Genomic DNA, 18,384 nt, shown 5'->3' with positions numbered 1-18,384 from the left:
AGACTTCACAGCCAAAGGCAAGAGCAGCCAAGTTATTAGAACACTTACTAAAATACTACAACAGAGCTAACTATAGGCAAATGCTTTGGAGACCTTTTAAACCATATTAATGTGCAGTGTTAGGGTGTCCCCAAGGATGCTTTAGTATGTAACTCCAAAGCGTTTCAAATGAAAATAGGGGTTTCCATATTCTTAAACTTAAAACACACTCTAAATACACATCAGTGGCTTTATTTTTCCTCTTTCATCTTTCCACCCACTAACCTCCTTTATGATTCTGCTTCCCTCATAGGAAGGTTGTATCAATTCACACAAACTGTGTAATCTCTTGGGGCCTGACGAAAGAAGGAACTACAGAAATTAAAAATGCAAAATAAACAATCATGGACATTAAATTAGTAATGAAATCTATTTCTTTAATTTACTGTTTTATCAGCTAATATTTGGATCTGACTTTCAAATGATACTTGGCTGTTTTCCTCTGACCGTTCAAAAACATCTCTCCTGATAGAATTCCTAGTCATCATTTTATCCCTTAAAGCTCAAACTGAGTGTAAGACATACAGGAACAAAATTTTGATTTAATTTTCACCTACAGTCAACTTAAATAGAAGAAATTCAAGCATAAAGATTATAAAGATTTCCTGTGTATATCTCTATATATTATTATTCTAAAGCAAAAGACTTAAATATAACCATTCAGATAGCATTCCCTTTTACTTCCTGAGCCAAGTTTTTCCAGGGCAACAGTTGTAACTAGAACTTTATAAATGTTCACTTCCAAAAATGATAGTGATTCCACATTTGCTTTCATATCAAATTTCATAACTCCAGGATGTCATTAGTGTCATAACACACCTCTATGTAAGAGCTACTAAAATGAGAAAAATTTTCATTGGAATTAACTAAATACAGCATTTCTATCCTTTACTAGGTTTATCTCATTAATAAATTAATACTAATGGATTAACTATCTAAGGGTCTCTATTTCCGTAACATTTACTCAATCATAATTCCTGTGGTCTGGAGACAACTCTTAAAACTTACATTACCAGATAGGGCATATTGGTTTGGTTTTTAATAAAAAGTACTGTACTGATATCCTTGGTTCTGATTAACTAAACACATACAATGATTTTATACAAGCTTACATTTAGAGAATAACTTTGAATGTTTGTGAGTGAAATCTACTTCCTGAAGAGATTAGTTTGGGTTTTGTTCATTTGTCTGTATTTGTTTGCTTGATTTGAACACTGACCCTAACAACTTTGGTCTTTCTCATAGCAGTAGGACTGAAATAAGAGTGGAATCTGGAGTCTGAATCCTGGCTTCATGTCCTAATCCTGCAAAAACACAATCTGTGTGATTTCCTATTTTGTATTCCTTATCTGTATGCCTCCAAATGAGTAGCTTGGATTACTTGTCCTCATAAATCCCTTATGGAATTTAAATCTTGTTAATGGTTTGAAATTGTTCATTTTAAATACTGTAATATGGACTACCAGTAACTTATTTTGTTCCTTTTTAATCAAGACTCCACTATTGTGTTTCAGGCCTACTGCTATGAAAAAGACCAAAGTTGTTAGGGTCAGGGCTCAAATCAAGCAAACAAATAAACAGCGTATTGAAAAACACACCCTAACAATTCCTCTAGTAATAATCATTTTCACAGAGAAAAAAAAAAAACGGTTTTGCATTGTTTAAGATAAAACCTCTTCCAAAATGGAATTTCAGAAAACTGAATTTCAGATTAAGCATAAACCCTCCTATCAAAGTCCAGGAAGTTTCTTTGAAGATACTGACAATCTGATCCTAAAATGTATGTAGAAATATAAAAAGGCCAAAATGGCCAGAGCAATTTATTTTTATTTTGAGATGGTCTCCTATCTCTCCCAGGCTGGAGTACAGTGGTACAATCTTGGCTCACTGCAACCTCTGCCTCCCCGCTTCAAGCAATTCTCATGCCTGAGCCTCCTGAGTAGCTAGGATTACAGGTGCCCATCACCCTGCTCTGCTAATTTTTGTATTTTTAGTAGAGACGGGGTTTCGCCATGTGGGCCAGGCTGGTCTCAAACTCCTGACCCCAAGTGATCTTCCCGCCTCGGCCTCCCAAAGTGCTGGGATTACAGGCATGAACCACTGTGCCTGGCAGGCCACAACAATTTTGAAAAGAGAAAATCAAAATTAAAGGACTTAAATTTCCCAAATTCAAAAAATATTATAAGCTAATAAATCAATACAGTATGGTATTGACACGAGGATAAATAGAGATCAAAACAACAGTATAAATAGTTCAAAAATAAACTCGCACATTTGCGGTTAATTTACTTTTAACAAAAATGCTATGGCATTTCATGAGGAAAGTATGGTATTTTCAACAAATGGTGCTGAGATACCACTGGAAAAGTACATGCAAAGAGAAAAATTTACAGTCTCTTACACCATACACAAAAGCTAATGAATCATAGGATTGAATGTAAAACTTTAAATTATGGAAATTATGGAAGAAAACATAGGAGGAAGTCCTTGTGACTTTGGGTTAGACACTGAGTTCTTAGATACAACATCAAAAACATGTTCTATTAAAAAAAAAAAGATAAACTAGATTTTTATCAAAAGTCTCAAAAATTGGCCTTAAAAGATACCATTAAGAAACTGAACAGATAGCAAGAGACTGGAAGAAAACATGAGCAAATCACTTGTCTGATAAAATATTTATATCCATAGTATATAAAGAACTCTTTAAATTGTAGAAAAAAACTAATTAAAAAGTTGGCAAAAGTTTTGAGTAGACATTTCACCAAAGATGACAGATATTACAATGGCTATGAACTGGCGCATGAACCGATGCTCAATATAATTAGTCACTAGGAAAACAGAATTAAAACCACATGAGATACCACTGCACATCCACAAAAGTAATCCAAAAGAGACAATAGAGGCACAAAGTAGATTAATGGTTGCCTGGGGCTGGAGATAAGAACAGAGTGACTCCGGATGGGTATAAGGGACCTTCTGAGTTGACGGAAATGTTCCAAAACTAAGTTGTGGTGATGGTTGCACAATTCTGTAAATGTACTAAAAACCATTGCATTGTACACTTAAATTGGGAGATTTTTGTGGTATGTAAACAAGTATTGTTGAGGATGTTGAGAAACTGGAATCTTCATACATTACTGGGGGGAATATAAAATGATATAGTAATTTGAAAAAAAGTTTGACAGTATCTTAAAATACTAAACAAATTTACCGCATGACCTAGTAATTGCAGTCCTAGGTATCTACCTAAGAGGAGTGAAAATACTCATCTACACAAAGACTTGTACACAAATATCTATAGTAGCATTATTCATAACAGCCAAAAAATGGAAACAATCCAAATGCCCACCAACTGATGAATGAATAAACAAAATGTGGTATTTCAGGACAGTGGAAATAATCCATGAAGAAAAAAAGAATGAACTACTGATACATGCTACCACATGGATGAACCTCAAAAACATCATGCTAAGTGAATGAGGACAGACACAAATGACCAAATTTTATATGACTACATTTATATGAAAGGCAAATCTATAGAGACACAGAGTAGATGAATGGTTGCCTGGGACTGTAGATAGGAACACAGTGACTGCAGGTGGGGATAAGGGACGCTTCTAGTTGACGGAACTGTTCTAAAACTAAGTTGTGATGGTTGCACAGTTCTGTAAATGAACTAAAAAACACTGAATTTTACGCTTAAACTGGGTGAATTTTAGGGTATGTAAATCATACCTCAAAAAAGATGTTGGAAAAAAGGGGATTCGCAATATCCTTTTTAACTTGTTACATTTTAAATACTGATTTATCCTGAAAAAATCAGCCTGACATATCCATGAACGTATCTTACTAATGAGAGATAATTAGGGTGCACTTGGAAAAATTTCTACATAGGAACTTTCATCTTAAAATATCAATTCAATATATATTAAAATATTACTAAATAGAACCACTGATTTTGAACTGACAAATTTTAAGTGGAGATCTACAGAGAAATTATCCATGTTAGCAAACAAAATGGGGCACTAAATAATTAAATTTATAAACAGGCAGCTATTTCCACAATGAGTTACTCAACCTTTAAATGTGTCAATTATATTCATATACAAATATTATTTCCATGATGAATTACTCAAACTTTCTATCTTGTAATAAAATTTTAAAGTTCTATTTATTTCATCTGTAAGAATATAACCAGAGTCAGACAACACAAACACCCTACATACGTTAATTATATACAATTTCTCTGTCAGTAACTTAATTGCCTATCTATAAATTGGGCAGACTAACATATTTGTTGGTAACATAATAATCTTATAATGGAAATGTACCTATCACATTTTAGTTGCTAATACATACATTCAAATCCAAATTATAATGGAGAAAGACCAAATGCATTAATCTGATTAGCTGATATAATCAACTGCCTGTCCACTGCTCTTAGCAGGTTAATCGTTTTTTTACTGTTAATTGTAATGAGTTTTACAGGACATTTGACATCCAAATACCTGATGTGAATGAGTAGAAAATACCTGCTTTTTTATTTTTATTTTTTATTTTTTTGTCATCCGAGTTTACCATTCAATTCTTCTGCATTTTCAAGGTCCTTTTAACCTGAACATACTGCACTGCTATTCCAGGACAGATAAACTCTCACAAAGAGTTTACAATTTTCTCTTCACCACTGCTTTTCTAATATCCCACTACAACGTGCCTCAGTCTTCCTTTATCTGCATCTGAACTTGGTAGTATGGTTGGTCCCTTTCAGTCTGAAGGTATATTTCTTCCTGTATTTCTGATAAATTTTATTTTATTATAATAAATATAATAATATAATATATAGACAATATATAAATATAAAATTGTATTTAAGAAATATAATAATATAAATATATAACTATAATATTGTGAAACAGCTGGAGTAATTCTCCTGCTACAATGTTACTGACAAAATTGCTGATGACTGGAATTACTTACTTCTATTTAATATTTCCAGATTCTAGAATAGGAAGCAGATTTCAACTTTTGCTTTCTTTTTATTTGAAGTGTAGGAAAACACTCATGCTGGCATTAATGTTCCATTGTGTTACCTTCCAACTAGTTCACATAGCTAGAATCCTTTCTAGCTCACTAGCATCTGAGTAGGTTTCTGGGAGGATATTATTAAGTAAGGACAGGACATATCTAATTTTACTATTACTGGAACTTTCCAAAAAGAGTATATAAGGATTAAAATTCATGCAAGATCCTTAGGGTATGAAGTTTAGTGGATGCAAATCCGGTAGGAAAGAATCTTGAGCTCTGCTGTTTTCAGAGCCACTGGAGTGGCTGCCCTCAAATTTTAGCTTGCATAATGAGATACCATCTCACACCAGCCAGAATGGCTATTATTAAAAAGTCAAAAAATAGATCCTAGCAAGGTTGCGGAGAAAAACGAATGCTTATACACTGCTGATGGCAGTTTAAGTTAGTTCAACCATTGTGGAAGATAGTGTAGTGATTCCTCAAATACCTGAAAACAGAAATACCCAACTTGACCCACCAATCCCATTACTGGGTATATACCCAAAGGAATATAAATTGTTCTATTATAAAGACACACACGTGTGTGTGTTCATTGCAGCACTATTCATAATAGCAAATGCATGGAATCAACCTAACTGCCCATCAATGGTACACTGAATAAAGAACATGTGGTACATATACACTATAGAATACTGTGCAGCCCTAAAAGACAATGATATCATGTCCTTTGCAGCAACCTGGATGGGGCTGGAGGCCATGATCCTTGGCAAAGTAACATAGGAACAGAAAATCAAAAGCCACATGTTCTCACTTATAAGTGGGAGCTAAATGATGAGAACACATGGACACATAGAGAGGAACTACAGACTCTGGGGCCAACTAGAGGGTGGAGGGTGGGAGGAGGGAAAGGATCAGGAAAAATAACTAATGGGTACTAGGTTTAATATCTGGGTGATGAAATAATTTGTAAAACAAATCCCCATCACACAAGTTCACCTACTTAACAAACCTGCACGTGTACTCCTGAACTTAAAAGTTTTTTTAAAAAAAGTACCTTGTATTCTTTTTGTTTATTTATTCATTTATTTAGAGACAGAGTCTTGCCTGCCTTTCCTTTCCTTTCCTTTCCTTTCCTTTCCTTTCCTTTCTTCTTCTTTCTTTCCTTCCTTTCTTTTCCTCCCTACCTCCTTCCCTCCCTATCCCTCTCTTTCTCTATCTTTCTTTCATTCTTTTGAGACAGGGTCTCACTCTGTCACCCAGGCTGTAGTGCAGTGGTGCAATCACAGCTCACTGCAGCCTCTAACTCCTGGCTTCAGGTGATCCTCCCACCTTGACCTCCTGAGTAGCTGGGGCTGCAGGTATGTGCCACCACCCCAGGCTTATTTTTATCTTAGATTCTTTTTAAATTCATATTTTAGGTTTGTCATTCAATCGGGAAGCCTTATTTTTAATAGAGACTACCTCTACCAACTACCTCTACCTCACCAAACCACCCCCCAACCCCCGCCCCCATACATCCCACTGCCTGATTTTGATCCTGGTATCTATACACCACACTTGAAGAAACAGGACATCAAGGAGCGTGGTCAAATGGCTGATGATGTAGCCTCACTGCAGAAGTGGTCTTATTTTAAGTAAAGCCAGGCTGAGGCTAGTAGACTACAAAGAGTTGAGGGCAAAATATGCTTATGTTTATCCTTTGAATGTGCTCGAGGAAAAAAAATGAAAAAAAAAAGTTTAGATTTCATTTATTTTAAATGGAAAACAATAGAAAAGCAGAAGCATTTGGTAATGCCCAAACTGGCCTGGGCTCACCAGCACCATTCTCTGATCATCTGAGTTAGAGTCTAAAGAGTTAATAATTTTTTGCAGATATATGCACATTAATTATGAGATGAAGTCAAGTTTCTCTCTCTGGAAAAGGCAGGCACTAAACTGTCTAATCCCTAAGGTACTTCCCAACACCGCCATGTAATAATTCTATAAAAATATCTGGGTAGCACTGGAATGGCTAAGCTCCCATTTTCTCACTTCTCTCAGTCTAGGACTTGGCATCAGAATAATGATGAGATGGATGTGCTCACTATAGCTGCACCCTAAATGCACTCTGCATCAAATTATGGTTCTCACTTTGCTAAGGGAATCTTAAAACTTCCTTTCAGGAAACGTCCAAATCATAATTCAAGGGGGACTACTGGTTCTCCCACTGCTCCAAAACATATCCCACCTACCAGGAACCTGGAACTCCTCTGATTCTTCTTCATTTTGCAGATACAAAGACATAAAACCCTCTGGGGTAAAAATGTAATTGCAAATACGTGGAAACATTCAATTGTGCATGAGCTCAATAAAAATGTGCTCTGTTTTAGTGTTGCATAAACATATTTTCAGGCTCCTATAAAGAATTTTGTTATTTAAAAGAATACTATATTTATGATTCAGTTAACAAACTTCAAATAAATACATACAATTATTTATTCCTTATTAAATAAAGAAAATTTCTTCTCCCAAAATTGGTCCATGTCTCCATTCTCTGAGAATGAAGACATGGGTTAATATATGATTAAATAGTTTTTTTTAATGTACGATGTAGCTTATTCGATCAGCATCACAATTCTGTTTATTCACTATGTAGCTTCCTTTAATGAAGACTAATGTATCTACATATTGCTCCTCTCATAATCCAGAAACTTCTCTCACATGTAACTATATTAGCCATGCCACTCTAATGCTAAACTGGAAATCCACAGAATGCCATAAAGGTAGGTACACTTAAAAACCAGTTATTTCATTAATAAGGAGAGGTTGAGTACTTACTAAATCAAATAAATGTGATGAACTCTAAAAGGATAAAAAGTTGAGACAAAGAAAATTGTTCCTTCAAAACTGTAAACACCTTGAAGCAAAGAACTGTTTCTTTTATCTTTTCATTCTCCTGGCCTTCAGTATAATATAGAGATATAACTAGTCCATTACTGCTGAATATCTAGAGAGTTCTAAGTTCTGCAATGAATAGGTTTATACATAAACCTTTTGCACATATATAGATATTTCTCTAAAATTGACGACTATAAGCAGAATTGCTGAAAAGAAGGGTAAGCATATTTTATGTTTTAATAGATACTACACAAAAGTATATATTGACTCTACAAATTTACTCTCCTACAATGTGTAAGATTAAATGTTCCCCAATTATGTCCACTGGATAGTCTCAATCTGCACAATTTGTGCCGATCTTATAAACCAAAAAAGATGTTTGAGAAAATTTGCTTTTTCTAGCTTTCAACAAATTTTCAACAAATTTTCAACAAATCTTCTGAAAATTGAGGTTTATTTTGTATGTTTATGTCCTTTTCAGCATAAATACTAAAAAGTTAGTTGTTTATCTCTGGATGGTAAAATTACAGATTATTTATTTTATATATTTTCTAAATGTCCTATACTTAGAATACATTATTTTGTAATTAACATTTGTCTTTTTAAAATACTAGTATATAAAGAACTTTGGAATTAGAAATAAAAATATATAATAGAAAAATAAGCAAAAGATGGCCTGGCGTGGTGACTCACACCTGTAATCCCAGCACTTTAGGAATCTGAGGTGGGCAGATCACCTGAGGTCAGGAGTTTGGGACCAGCCTGGCCAACATGGCAAAACCCCATCTCTACTAAAAATACAAAAATTAGCTGGGCTTGGTGGCAGGCACCTGTAATTCCAGCTACTTGGGAGGCTGAGGCAGGAGAATGGCTTGAACCCGGGAGATGGAGGTTGCAGTGAGCCAAGATTGCCCCACTGCACTCTGGCCTGGGCGACAGAGCAAGAATCCATCACTAAAAAAAATAATAATAATAAGTAAAAGATATGAATGGAAAGTCTACAGGAAAGGAAATAAGAATAAAAAATATAAAGACACTCAACCTCACCATAACAACAAAAAATGTTAATTAAAACTATATTAAGATAACATCAATCTTTGGCCAGGCACGGTGGCTCATGCCTGTAATCCCAGCACTTTGAGAGGCCAAGGTGGGCGGATCATGAGGTCAAGAGATCAAGACAATCCTGGCCAACATGGTGAAATCCCGTCTCTGCTAAAAATACAAAAATTAGCTGGGCGTGGTGGTGCGTGCCTGTAGTCCCAGCTACTCAGGAGGCTGAGGCAGGAGAATTGCTTGAACCTGGGAGGCAGAGGCTGCAGTGAGCCAAGATCGTGCCATGCACTCCAGCCTGGCAAAAGAGTGAGACTCCGTCTCAAAAATAATAATAATAATAACATCTTTTACCTATTAGATTTCACAAAGGTCAAAAATTTTAATAATAACGTCCATACTGGTAACAGGACATGGGAAAGAGAAACTCTCCTACTCTCCTGGTCTGAGACTAAAGTAGCACCATCTCTATGGGGTACAACTAAGCAATCTCTCTCCAAATTACCAATATACATGCCCTTTAACACAGATATACATTAGAGGCAAAACAGCTTTTCTACAGAATCCTATATATTTAGCCTTGTTCTTAATAGGAAAATATTGTATTCAATCAAATATCCAGGAACACCAAACTCATTAGGTAGATTACAAAAGATCCTTGCAATTAGATATGGGGGCTAAAAAAAAAGGGGACTCTCTTTACACACTCAAGTGTGATAACACCACGTGTGTGTGTGTGTGTGTGTGTGTAAACAGTATGGGTTTTTAAAAAGCTGTAAGTGTATACATGTATATATATTTGTCTATGCATAAACTACCTCCAGATCAGACACTATAAGCAGATAACCCTGGTTACCTCTAGGATGGAAAACTAAGTACTAACCGGGGAATAGGTATTTGAGGAAGATTTTTCATTGCATACCTTTTTGGAGATTCTGTGTGGTAACATCTGAGTCCTTATAATTTTGAAAATGATTTTACTTTGGCCTCAGATTTGAATGGTATTTTGTGTGACCATATAATCCAGGATTTTAAATGACTCTTCCTCCGAATTCTGAAGTTACCTGATCCTCTGGCACTCAGTATTACTGATTCAATCCTCTAAAGTCAATCTGACACACATCCCACTGTAGATCATCTCTCCTCTATTAAATGAATAGGATTTTCTCTTTCTCTTTGATTTTCTAATATTCTGTGAATGTATATCTAGATTTGGGTCCCTCTTATGCCATGCTGAGTTTTGTGGTTGGTCCTTCAATCTGAAGGTTTGTGTCTTATCTCTGATAAATTTGTTTCTGATGCTGAAAAAGGGGTCTCAACCTCTATCTAACCTTGGTTATATCAACCAATTCAATTAGAATCACTGGTCTCTTAACCTCTCCCTAACTAATCTTGGTTATATCAACCAAATCAACTAGAATCGTTGACTTAATACTCCACACACCATCTGGAAAATATGTCACTGAGGCATACAGCATGCTGAATGCTCATAGCTAGCAGACACTTCCTTTGTCTTACAGCATACAACCATTTCCACCAGTCAGCCACTGACAAGAGTCAGCCATATTTGTCTGAACACAGGTAGGTACAACATTCTGTAATTATATAATTTAATCAATATTTAAATATTAAATAATTAAATCTGAGTGCAAAATACGTTTTTGTTTCTGTGAAAACTTTAGAAAAACAAGAAAGTTGTTTAAAAATTTTGCTATAATTTTGAAATGAAACAATTATAAAGAATGACAATTTTTAAAATCAAGGATTCTACACATAAACTACTCTCCATGTCTTTATCTTTAATTCCAAATACGGAAACCTGTGTTGAAAATTGCTTTTGGTGTATGCTGAGCGAGGATCATCCAGAACACCACTTATCTCATCTACTCTCTACCCTCAAAGAAGTAATATCTGGCCTCACATCCAAAGTGTAACTGATAGGTAGCATATAACGGCATATATTTTTACAATTCAGTCTTTATACTGATTTTTAAAAATGCATTCCTATTAGAGAAATATTTGATCTAGACCTATTAATCAATGGCTTACAACTATTTTATTATTATTTTATATTCGTTTGGCCATTGTATTATGTTCTGGGATAATTTCTGGGTTTGATCTTCCATGTCACAGATTTACCTATCAGCTCATCTATTGAGTTTTTATTCTAACAAAAATATAATTTCAGTTCCATTGTATCTAACCTTTTTTTTTCTATGGATAGCAGTTTGTTCCTATTTTTTTAATTTATTTTTTCCATGAATATATACCTGCTCTTATTCTTCTGGGCATTAGATTTCCGTTATTCTATTTATTAATTTTTTGCTTCTTGTATTAACAAGAGTTTGAGACTATTTTTATATTATTTTCTTCAAAATATAATATTCTTGGGTGTCAGCTCATCTTTTCTTGGTTTCCCTGCTCACCTATCTGTTGTAAGTAGTTCAGTTTACTCAGCTCTCCTTGAGTTAGAGACAGATGGGACCTTTGACTCAGTGCAACAAGCCAAGAGCTCATCTTTTGAGAGTAGAGACTATTTCCTGGGTGTCACCCACATGCCTGGGTAAGCTCTGCCTCTGTTCTCTGTTCCTGTGTTAGCAACACATATGTGGCTTCCAGTGCTTGGCAGAATGGGATAACAGAAAAAACAAATCCTGCTCTTGTTCTAGGTACCTTTCTGCTCACTGCATTGCCTTTCCCTGCATGTACAGCGGCACTTCTGGCATGGCTCCTGCAAGTCACAGATGTTTCCTAATGACTATATGTCTCCCTTAATCCAAGCCAAACTGTTTCAATCTTTCAGGAGATATTTGAAATATCTGATGTCCTGATGACATTCTCTTCTAATGCTGCTTTATATTTATTTAGAATATCTTTTCTATCATTCCTAAGATTTTGCTTGAATGAAGAAAGTAGACATATGAGGTCAGTCCGTAATCTTAATTTTTTCATTTGGACGTTGATGGATTCCACTGGTTCTCCTTGTTATGTGTTTATTTCCCTTTACCCATTCCTGCCCTGACAGCAGCTTTCACACTGCTAACTGATATACTGCCTTGTCTAAATTGGAGCTACAAAAATATTTAATTGTTTAAAACTTTCCACAGAATACAATACTTTAATGCAAATAAGATAAAAAATAATTTAATTTACAGAAGGCTCCAGATTCTGTATCAAAAGCTAATTAAAAAGACTACTGTATAAAACTCTTAATTTAAGTAGGAAAAGGTGGCGTTAGTATTAGTATCCACACTTCATAATCTGGAAAAAATAATCTAAGTAGTCTGCCATGTCAATAGTCCATTAAAAAAAACATAGGCCAGGTATATACTAATCTAGTTTATTTTGGCCCAGTGCTTATAAGTATGTTTTTAGAAAACAAAAACAAAAACAAAATTGTGTTAACTTTGAGCAAAGATAATTGTTGCACAGGTTCATGAGATTTAACTTGTTGCTTTTGTGTGTTTTAATTTTTAAAGACGATTTTAAAGTATCATAAAGTACTTCATGTGTTGTATTTTATTATTCAGTGATTTTTATTGAGTGCCAACTAAAAACTAAAGTGTTGGAAATGAAAAGAGATGAACAAGACAGTGTCATCAGAGCACTCATGGTATACCTGTATTTTCACATATCTCAACCTATTGTATTTCCCTGTTTTCATTGGTAACTGGCAAGTTAGGTTGAGAGCACCGTGAAATATACCGAGACTGCTTCATCTTCTTTTTGTATTATCTATATCTGGAAAAGGCCTTAGTCATAAGAGTTGTTCAATGAATGTTTAATTGATTAGTCGTAGTATATTTGCATGCTTATAAGATCTAATATATGGCTCAAATAAGATTGTTATTCAATAATACACTAATCAGGACAAACAGAAATAATAACACTTCACAGATCAATTGCTAGATATATAAGTATAATTTGTACATTTTATATAGAGAGAGATCCAGATATGAGATCCAGAAAGATTAAAAACTTTGAAGAGGCAGCCCTTGCCCCTGTATCCAAAATCTCCATTCTGGCACTTATCCTTTGATAACACAAGTTAGAGTAGTACCTGGAGAGTAAATTGGTCAATCTTATAAATTTTCAGTTTACTGGATAGCTCATGTTCTATTTCCTTTGGTACAGACTTTTGGATCCTTTTAAATATTTAATAATCCAAAAGATACTGAAAAGTTCAGGTACCGGTAGGCAAGCTTACTATCAAGAGCGGGTAAGGGAAGGTACAGTTAGTGAACTACCCTCTTCTCTGCAAATGACAATAAGAAAGCTTTCCCTGAGAAGAAAATAATTGTTGCAACCTCATGGCCGTTGCATTTATAAATGATTCACCATCTCTATATAAAGGTATCATGATTCCTCACGTTAGAATTACAGGATCACAGAATTCTTGAGATATAAAGGAAGAGGTAAGAAGTTCTATGAATATTCAGTTAGAAAAAGCCCATATTCTTGCAGACAAGGCTTTTGAAGTTTGATCTCTAGACATTTTAAGATCACTTCTCTCTATTGCATCTTCTGGCCTAGTCATAGGAGATACTCTTTATCATTCCCTTGACAGGTCCTGCATTTTCATGCCTGCACTCAGTCTCCTCCCTCTACCTACAACACTCCAGCTTTTTTTTCTGCCTGGCGAAATCCTCTCCATGGTTTAAAATGCAGTTAAACGTCTTCTGCTTTGGGAAGCATTCCCCACCTCTCCCAAGGGATTTTCACCTTAGCATAACATTTGATTCATCATGCTGGTCTGTCACTGTCTTGTGACTACTTGTGTCATTTCCACTTATACATGATATCTTTCTCTTAATTTGTGAGCCCCTAAAACGCAGAACATTCTATCCCCTAAACAAAGGACCTAGAATCCATTAAATAGCCAATAGAATTTTAATCCCATCATCCAATTTTTTAAATTAAATCATCTAATTCTCTAATTTTACTTATGGAAACTGAAGCCTAAAGAGATAAGGAGCTTGTCAATCATCAGGGAACAAACCTCTTCCAGAGTACAGATAACAACTCTCTCTTTCCTTATCCACCAGCTCATAAGGGAAAAGGGCTGGCATGTTAGAGTCTAGAGTAACAAACCCACCCTTCTTGGCTATTTGCTTAACTTTTTTTACTGAAAATCTAACTCCTAACACTGTATGGCAGTTTTCCTCAATAACAAAGACTTCCCAGTTCAGAACATATACATATGTAGCTAATAGGAAAAGTGAGCAAAAGTCCAACATGATAAACAGGGAGGTATGTCAAACTCCTATTCGGTCTATGAAAAACCTACTTATAACTCTTTTTTTATATATACTTTAAGTTCTAGGGTACATGTGTACAACATGCAGGTTTGTTACATATGAAAAACCTACTTATAATTCTAACTTTGCTTCCTTAAGTATGGAGAGAAGGAATAGGTCATTTGGAAAATCTGACCAAAAGTGCACATTTCAACACAGTGAAATTCTTTATCCCCCATTGCTACTACCACACCAGGAACTTTCTATATGTGATTATTTAATCCCCAGCCAAAAGCTAGTGGACAATGAAATCTCCACAAAGTGTTTTGCCCAGTGAAATGTTCAAACATCAGTTCCACATAAAACCTTTTAATCAAAGCTTTTCATGTAATTTTTCCATGCCAATTTTTTTCACTTATGCCTAAAAATGCCCGTATTTGAGTATTCATCATTATGAGCACTGTCCAACAGTTTACATCATTTGACTATGGGATCTTGGGTCAGGGGAGGTGGTAGTTTTGGGTGGCTTTGATTGTGCTGATATTTTTCTGCTATCCACTGCTGTTGGATTTTCTCCAAATGAGCAGTTTGCTTCCATGCAAGTTCTTGTGGATTTCTCAGTGGCTCACTATGAACAGCAAAATGAAGCCACAAATCGACAAGGGCATTTTTGATATTTTATGAGTTTTGTCTTAAACCAATTAATAGTAAAGCCTATGGTGGTGGCAACAACCATAAAGGACATGGTGGTGTTGCACAACAACGTGAATGTACTTAATGCCACGTACCTGTACATCTAAAAAACAGTTAAAATAGTAAATTTTATGTTATGCATATTTGACACCCCCCCCCCCACACACACACAAAGGTCAACTTATAGAAGCTTGTCCCAACCCCTGAATCATGACAGAGGGAGAAAAATCAAATGATGTTCTACATTGACAGAGCAAATGGCTTTTACTTTGCATCCCAACAGGCCTTTTAACAAGTCTCTACACCTTGCTCCTTTCCTCCAAAGAGTGGAAAGAAGGAACTACTGTCAAATGAAATGTAAATCACAGAACCATAACCCTTTGAACACAGATTGGATTCTAATGTCACCCATTACTCAACCTCCAGTCTCTCAGTTTATTCCCTCCCAACTCCTATCTTTCACAAGAACAGTGAACAGGTGTCCAGTATGGCTCTGGATGTGTTTAAATTCTAGACAACTGTCAGAATAACCCCCTATAGAATTGTTCTTACAACTTTGAAGTAGGTTATGAAAAAGCTCTAAGATAACAGATGAGGAACTGAGAGTGCGGCGCAAGCACGAAGGAGATTCATCAGTGAGCCGACTGGTTGTCTTTGGAGTTCCTAAAAGACATCACGTGGTGTGCTTAGTTTAGAGAACTCTGGAGAACAGGAAGAAGTTACGAAAAGGCAGAGTTTCACGCAGTTTTGAAAGACACATAACCATCTGGAAGGAGAAGGCCATTTATCCATCCAATTAAACTTCCGATTTACACAACTGCCCTGGAGATATTTCATGGCAGGCAAACGATGTAGACACCTGGGAGTGCAGTCTAGGGCGAAGCTCAAAAGGAGCACACTGAAAGGGGAGAAGGTGCATGCAAATCATCCTGATCTATGGGCAAGGAGAGGAGCAGCAGGGGAAAATGGAGAGCTAGGGAAAGAAGGCGCTTACCAGGCCACCTCCACAGGTGCTGAAAGAAGCCAGCGAGCCAGGGTGCCGCAGCACAGCTCCGGTGTAGAAGCAGCCTGCGTCGGGTGGCGCGGGAGGTTGCGGGGCGGATGCTGCCCCCGTGGGGCCGGGGCCGGGGCCGGGATTTGGCCGCTGTTCCACTGCGAAGCGCGGCGCCAGGAAGCGGCCGTCTCTCCGGAGCAGCAGGTACAGGTCCCGAGAGAAGGCCGGGATCCGCAGCAACACTTCGTCGCCATCCGGCTCGGCATGCTGGGCCGGGGGCGGGGACGGGGGCGGCTGCGGGGGAGGCGGCGGCTGCCACGAGGCCGGGGCGCCCGGGGACAAGGCGGCAGCCCCGCTGGATCCCCGCGGCAGCTCCCGCGACTCGAGCTCCTCGTCCTCCTCACCCTCCGACGGCGGCGGGGGCCGGAGCCGGGACTCTGATCGGCCCTCCACGGGCTCCTCCAAAGGCACCGGAGCCACAGAGCGCACCTCGCGCGAGCTGCCGGCAGCCTGCGCCCGGGCGCTTCCGCCGCCCCCAGCGCCGCGCACCCAGCCCGGGTCCGCGCTGCCCCCGCTGCCGCCAGCCGTGTCCACCGGCTCCCGGCGCCAGAGCGCAGGAAACACGACTTCCCACTCCTCGCGGTCGGGGGCGAACTGCAGCTCTGCGGGCGGGGCAGACAGAAGTGCGGGGCTTAAAGTGCCGCGGTTCCAGTAGCACAAACATTTCCAAGCTCACAGTCCATAGATACAGGGCGCTCGCGTTGAATGCAATGGAGACCACCCGTCTAGACCCTGAAACTCTTTGCAACCCCAGAAGCCTTGCGATCAGATTACAGACCGCAGCATTTTCAGAGTAAAAGTACGATTATATTAGGGGCGGGGGAGGGGGGAATCAAAGTTTGGTGACCGCACTTCATTGTTGAAAAGAAAACCGATGCAAAGACTCCAGCACGAGTAAACGATTTCTGAAGTGTATGCTAGAGCAGAGCGTTGCTATCAACCTAGGTACTTTCTAATTTTCCTCCAGGTGCTGTAAACGTACCTTTGCAAATATTATTGCTCTGATTAGAAGGAAACTATTCCACATACGGTTAAAACGAGGCCGGCAGAAGTGTGCTTCATTTCCGAACTTGACCCCTTAACCTGCATCTCGAGCTCATTTTTATTGCTACCCACTGAGCCCTGCTCTCCACGCACCGGTTGCACCAGTCCTGCCGACCCGTACGTTCGCGGTCTCCGCTGGGATGACTGGAAAGGAAGCGAGAAAGTCACGGAAGAACTTACCTGAAACGATCCCATTCGACAGGAACCCCAGCTGGTAAAGGAGGCAGCAGCAGCAGATGTGAGTCAGGCGCATCTCGCGGTTCTTCCCCATACTGCGCTCCCGCGGCCGCGGCTTCTCGCCCGGCGCACGCCTCCAGCGCGATCCACTCCGGGCGCAGCGGCCTCCCCGGAGCGCTAGGAGGCCGGGCGGCGAATTTGCCCAGGCCCTTTGTCTGCCGGGGGAGGGGGTGTTGGGGTGGGGGGGTAGGCTGTGTGACTCCGGGAGGCCGCCGAAGCCCTGGCGGGGGTGGGGTGGGGTCGGGTGGGGGGAGGAGCGGGAGAGGCAGCCCCGCGGCCCCGCAGCGCTCGAGCTCCCTGGCGAATTAGGTGATGAGTCTATTTTCTGTGTTCTGGACGCTGCAGGAGTTTCCGAGGCCGAGCAGGCTAGTGCTGGAGCCCCACAAGACAGACCCACAGCCAGCCGAGGGCCGGGAGTGCTGCCTCTGGACAGGCGGAGGACTGCCCGGCGCGGGCAGGAGAGCTGTGGTGTCCGAGCCGAGGCTCGCCGCCTGCACCCGCGCGGAACGGGCGGAGGCTGGTTTCACAGTCTCAGCAAGTTGGTGTGCCAAGCTCCGCACACTCCTCACGCTCCTTGGGACGCAACGCTGAAGGCTCTCACCCGCAGCGGCGCGGGAGGGAATGAGTAGGGAGATGGGAAGACATGACTAGAGAGGTGGGTTGTAGAGCAGAAAAGAATCAAGCACATCTGACCAGAAAAAGGGACCAAGGGGTGCCCGCCAAGCGTGACTTTGCGGGACAAAGGTCCCAGAACACCGTGCACGTGCTCAAACGCCGGTTGGGATGGGGTGGGGACCCAAAATCCCTCACCTGACTATTGATTGGCCACTCGGGAAGGCCTGATTTGCATCCATCCCCTGCCCCCCACCAGTCAGCTGAGGTGTGTGCAGGTAGAGGTGCCTCCGCCTTCCCATCCCACTCCTCAATCCAGCGCGTCTTTTTGTCAAATTCGCACATCACACAAGGCAAAAATTAGTGCAGACTTGACCACAAAGCTGAGGCCTCATTTACCAAAGGCCTTTGATTTGTCTTGCCATATTTGTCGGAATTTTCTAAGCCCGGAGATAATGTAATTCGTCATGGAATGTGCTTTAAAGTTTCCCAGGACAGTAGGCACCCTTACGT

General features: G+C 39.2%; 1 protein-coding gene across 1 annotated transcript in view; it reads right to left on the bottom strand.

The window, feature by feature from the left end:
- ADAMTS19 (ADAM metallopeptidase with thrombospondin type 1 motif 19) overlaps positions 1-17,380 on the bottom strand; it is a 274,439-nt gene extending 257,059 nt beyond the window's left edge. The window contains exons 1-2 of the mRNA XM_030818417.1: positions 17,203-17,380; positions 15,919-16,580 (exon numbers count right to left, since the gene is read on the bottom strand). Coding sequence (XP_030674277.1) covers positions 15,919-16,580; positions 17,203-17,293 — 753 coding nt within the window. The 5' untranslated portion in view covers positions 17,294-17,380. The remainder of the gene's footprint in view (positions 1-15,918; positions 16,581-17,202) is intronic.
- Between the last annotated feature and the right edge of the window lie 1,004 nt (positions 17,381-18,384).

This window comes from Nomascus leucogenys, chromosome 2 (genome assembly GCF_006542625.1).
Source record: "Nomascus leucogenys isolate Asia chromosome 2, Asia_NLE_v1, whole genome shotgun sequence".
In the NCBI taxonomy this organism is placed as follows: domain Eukaryota; kingdom Metazoa; phylum Chordata; class Mammalia; order Primates; family Hylobatidae; genus Nomascus; species Nomascus leucogenys.
This window is presented reverse-complemented; position numbering and strand designations above follow the sequence as displayed.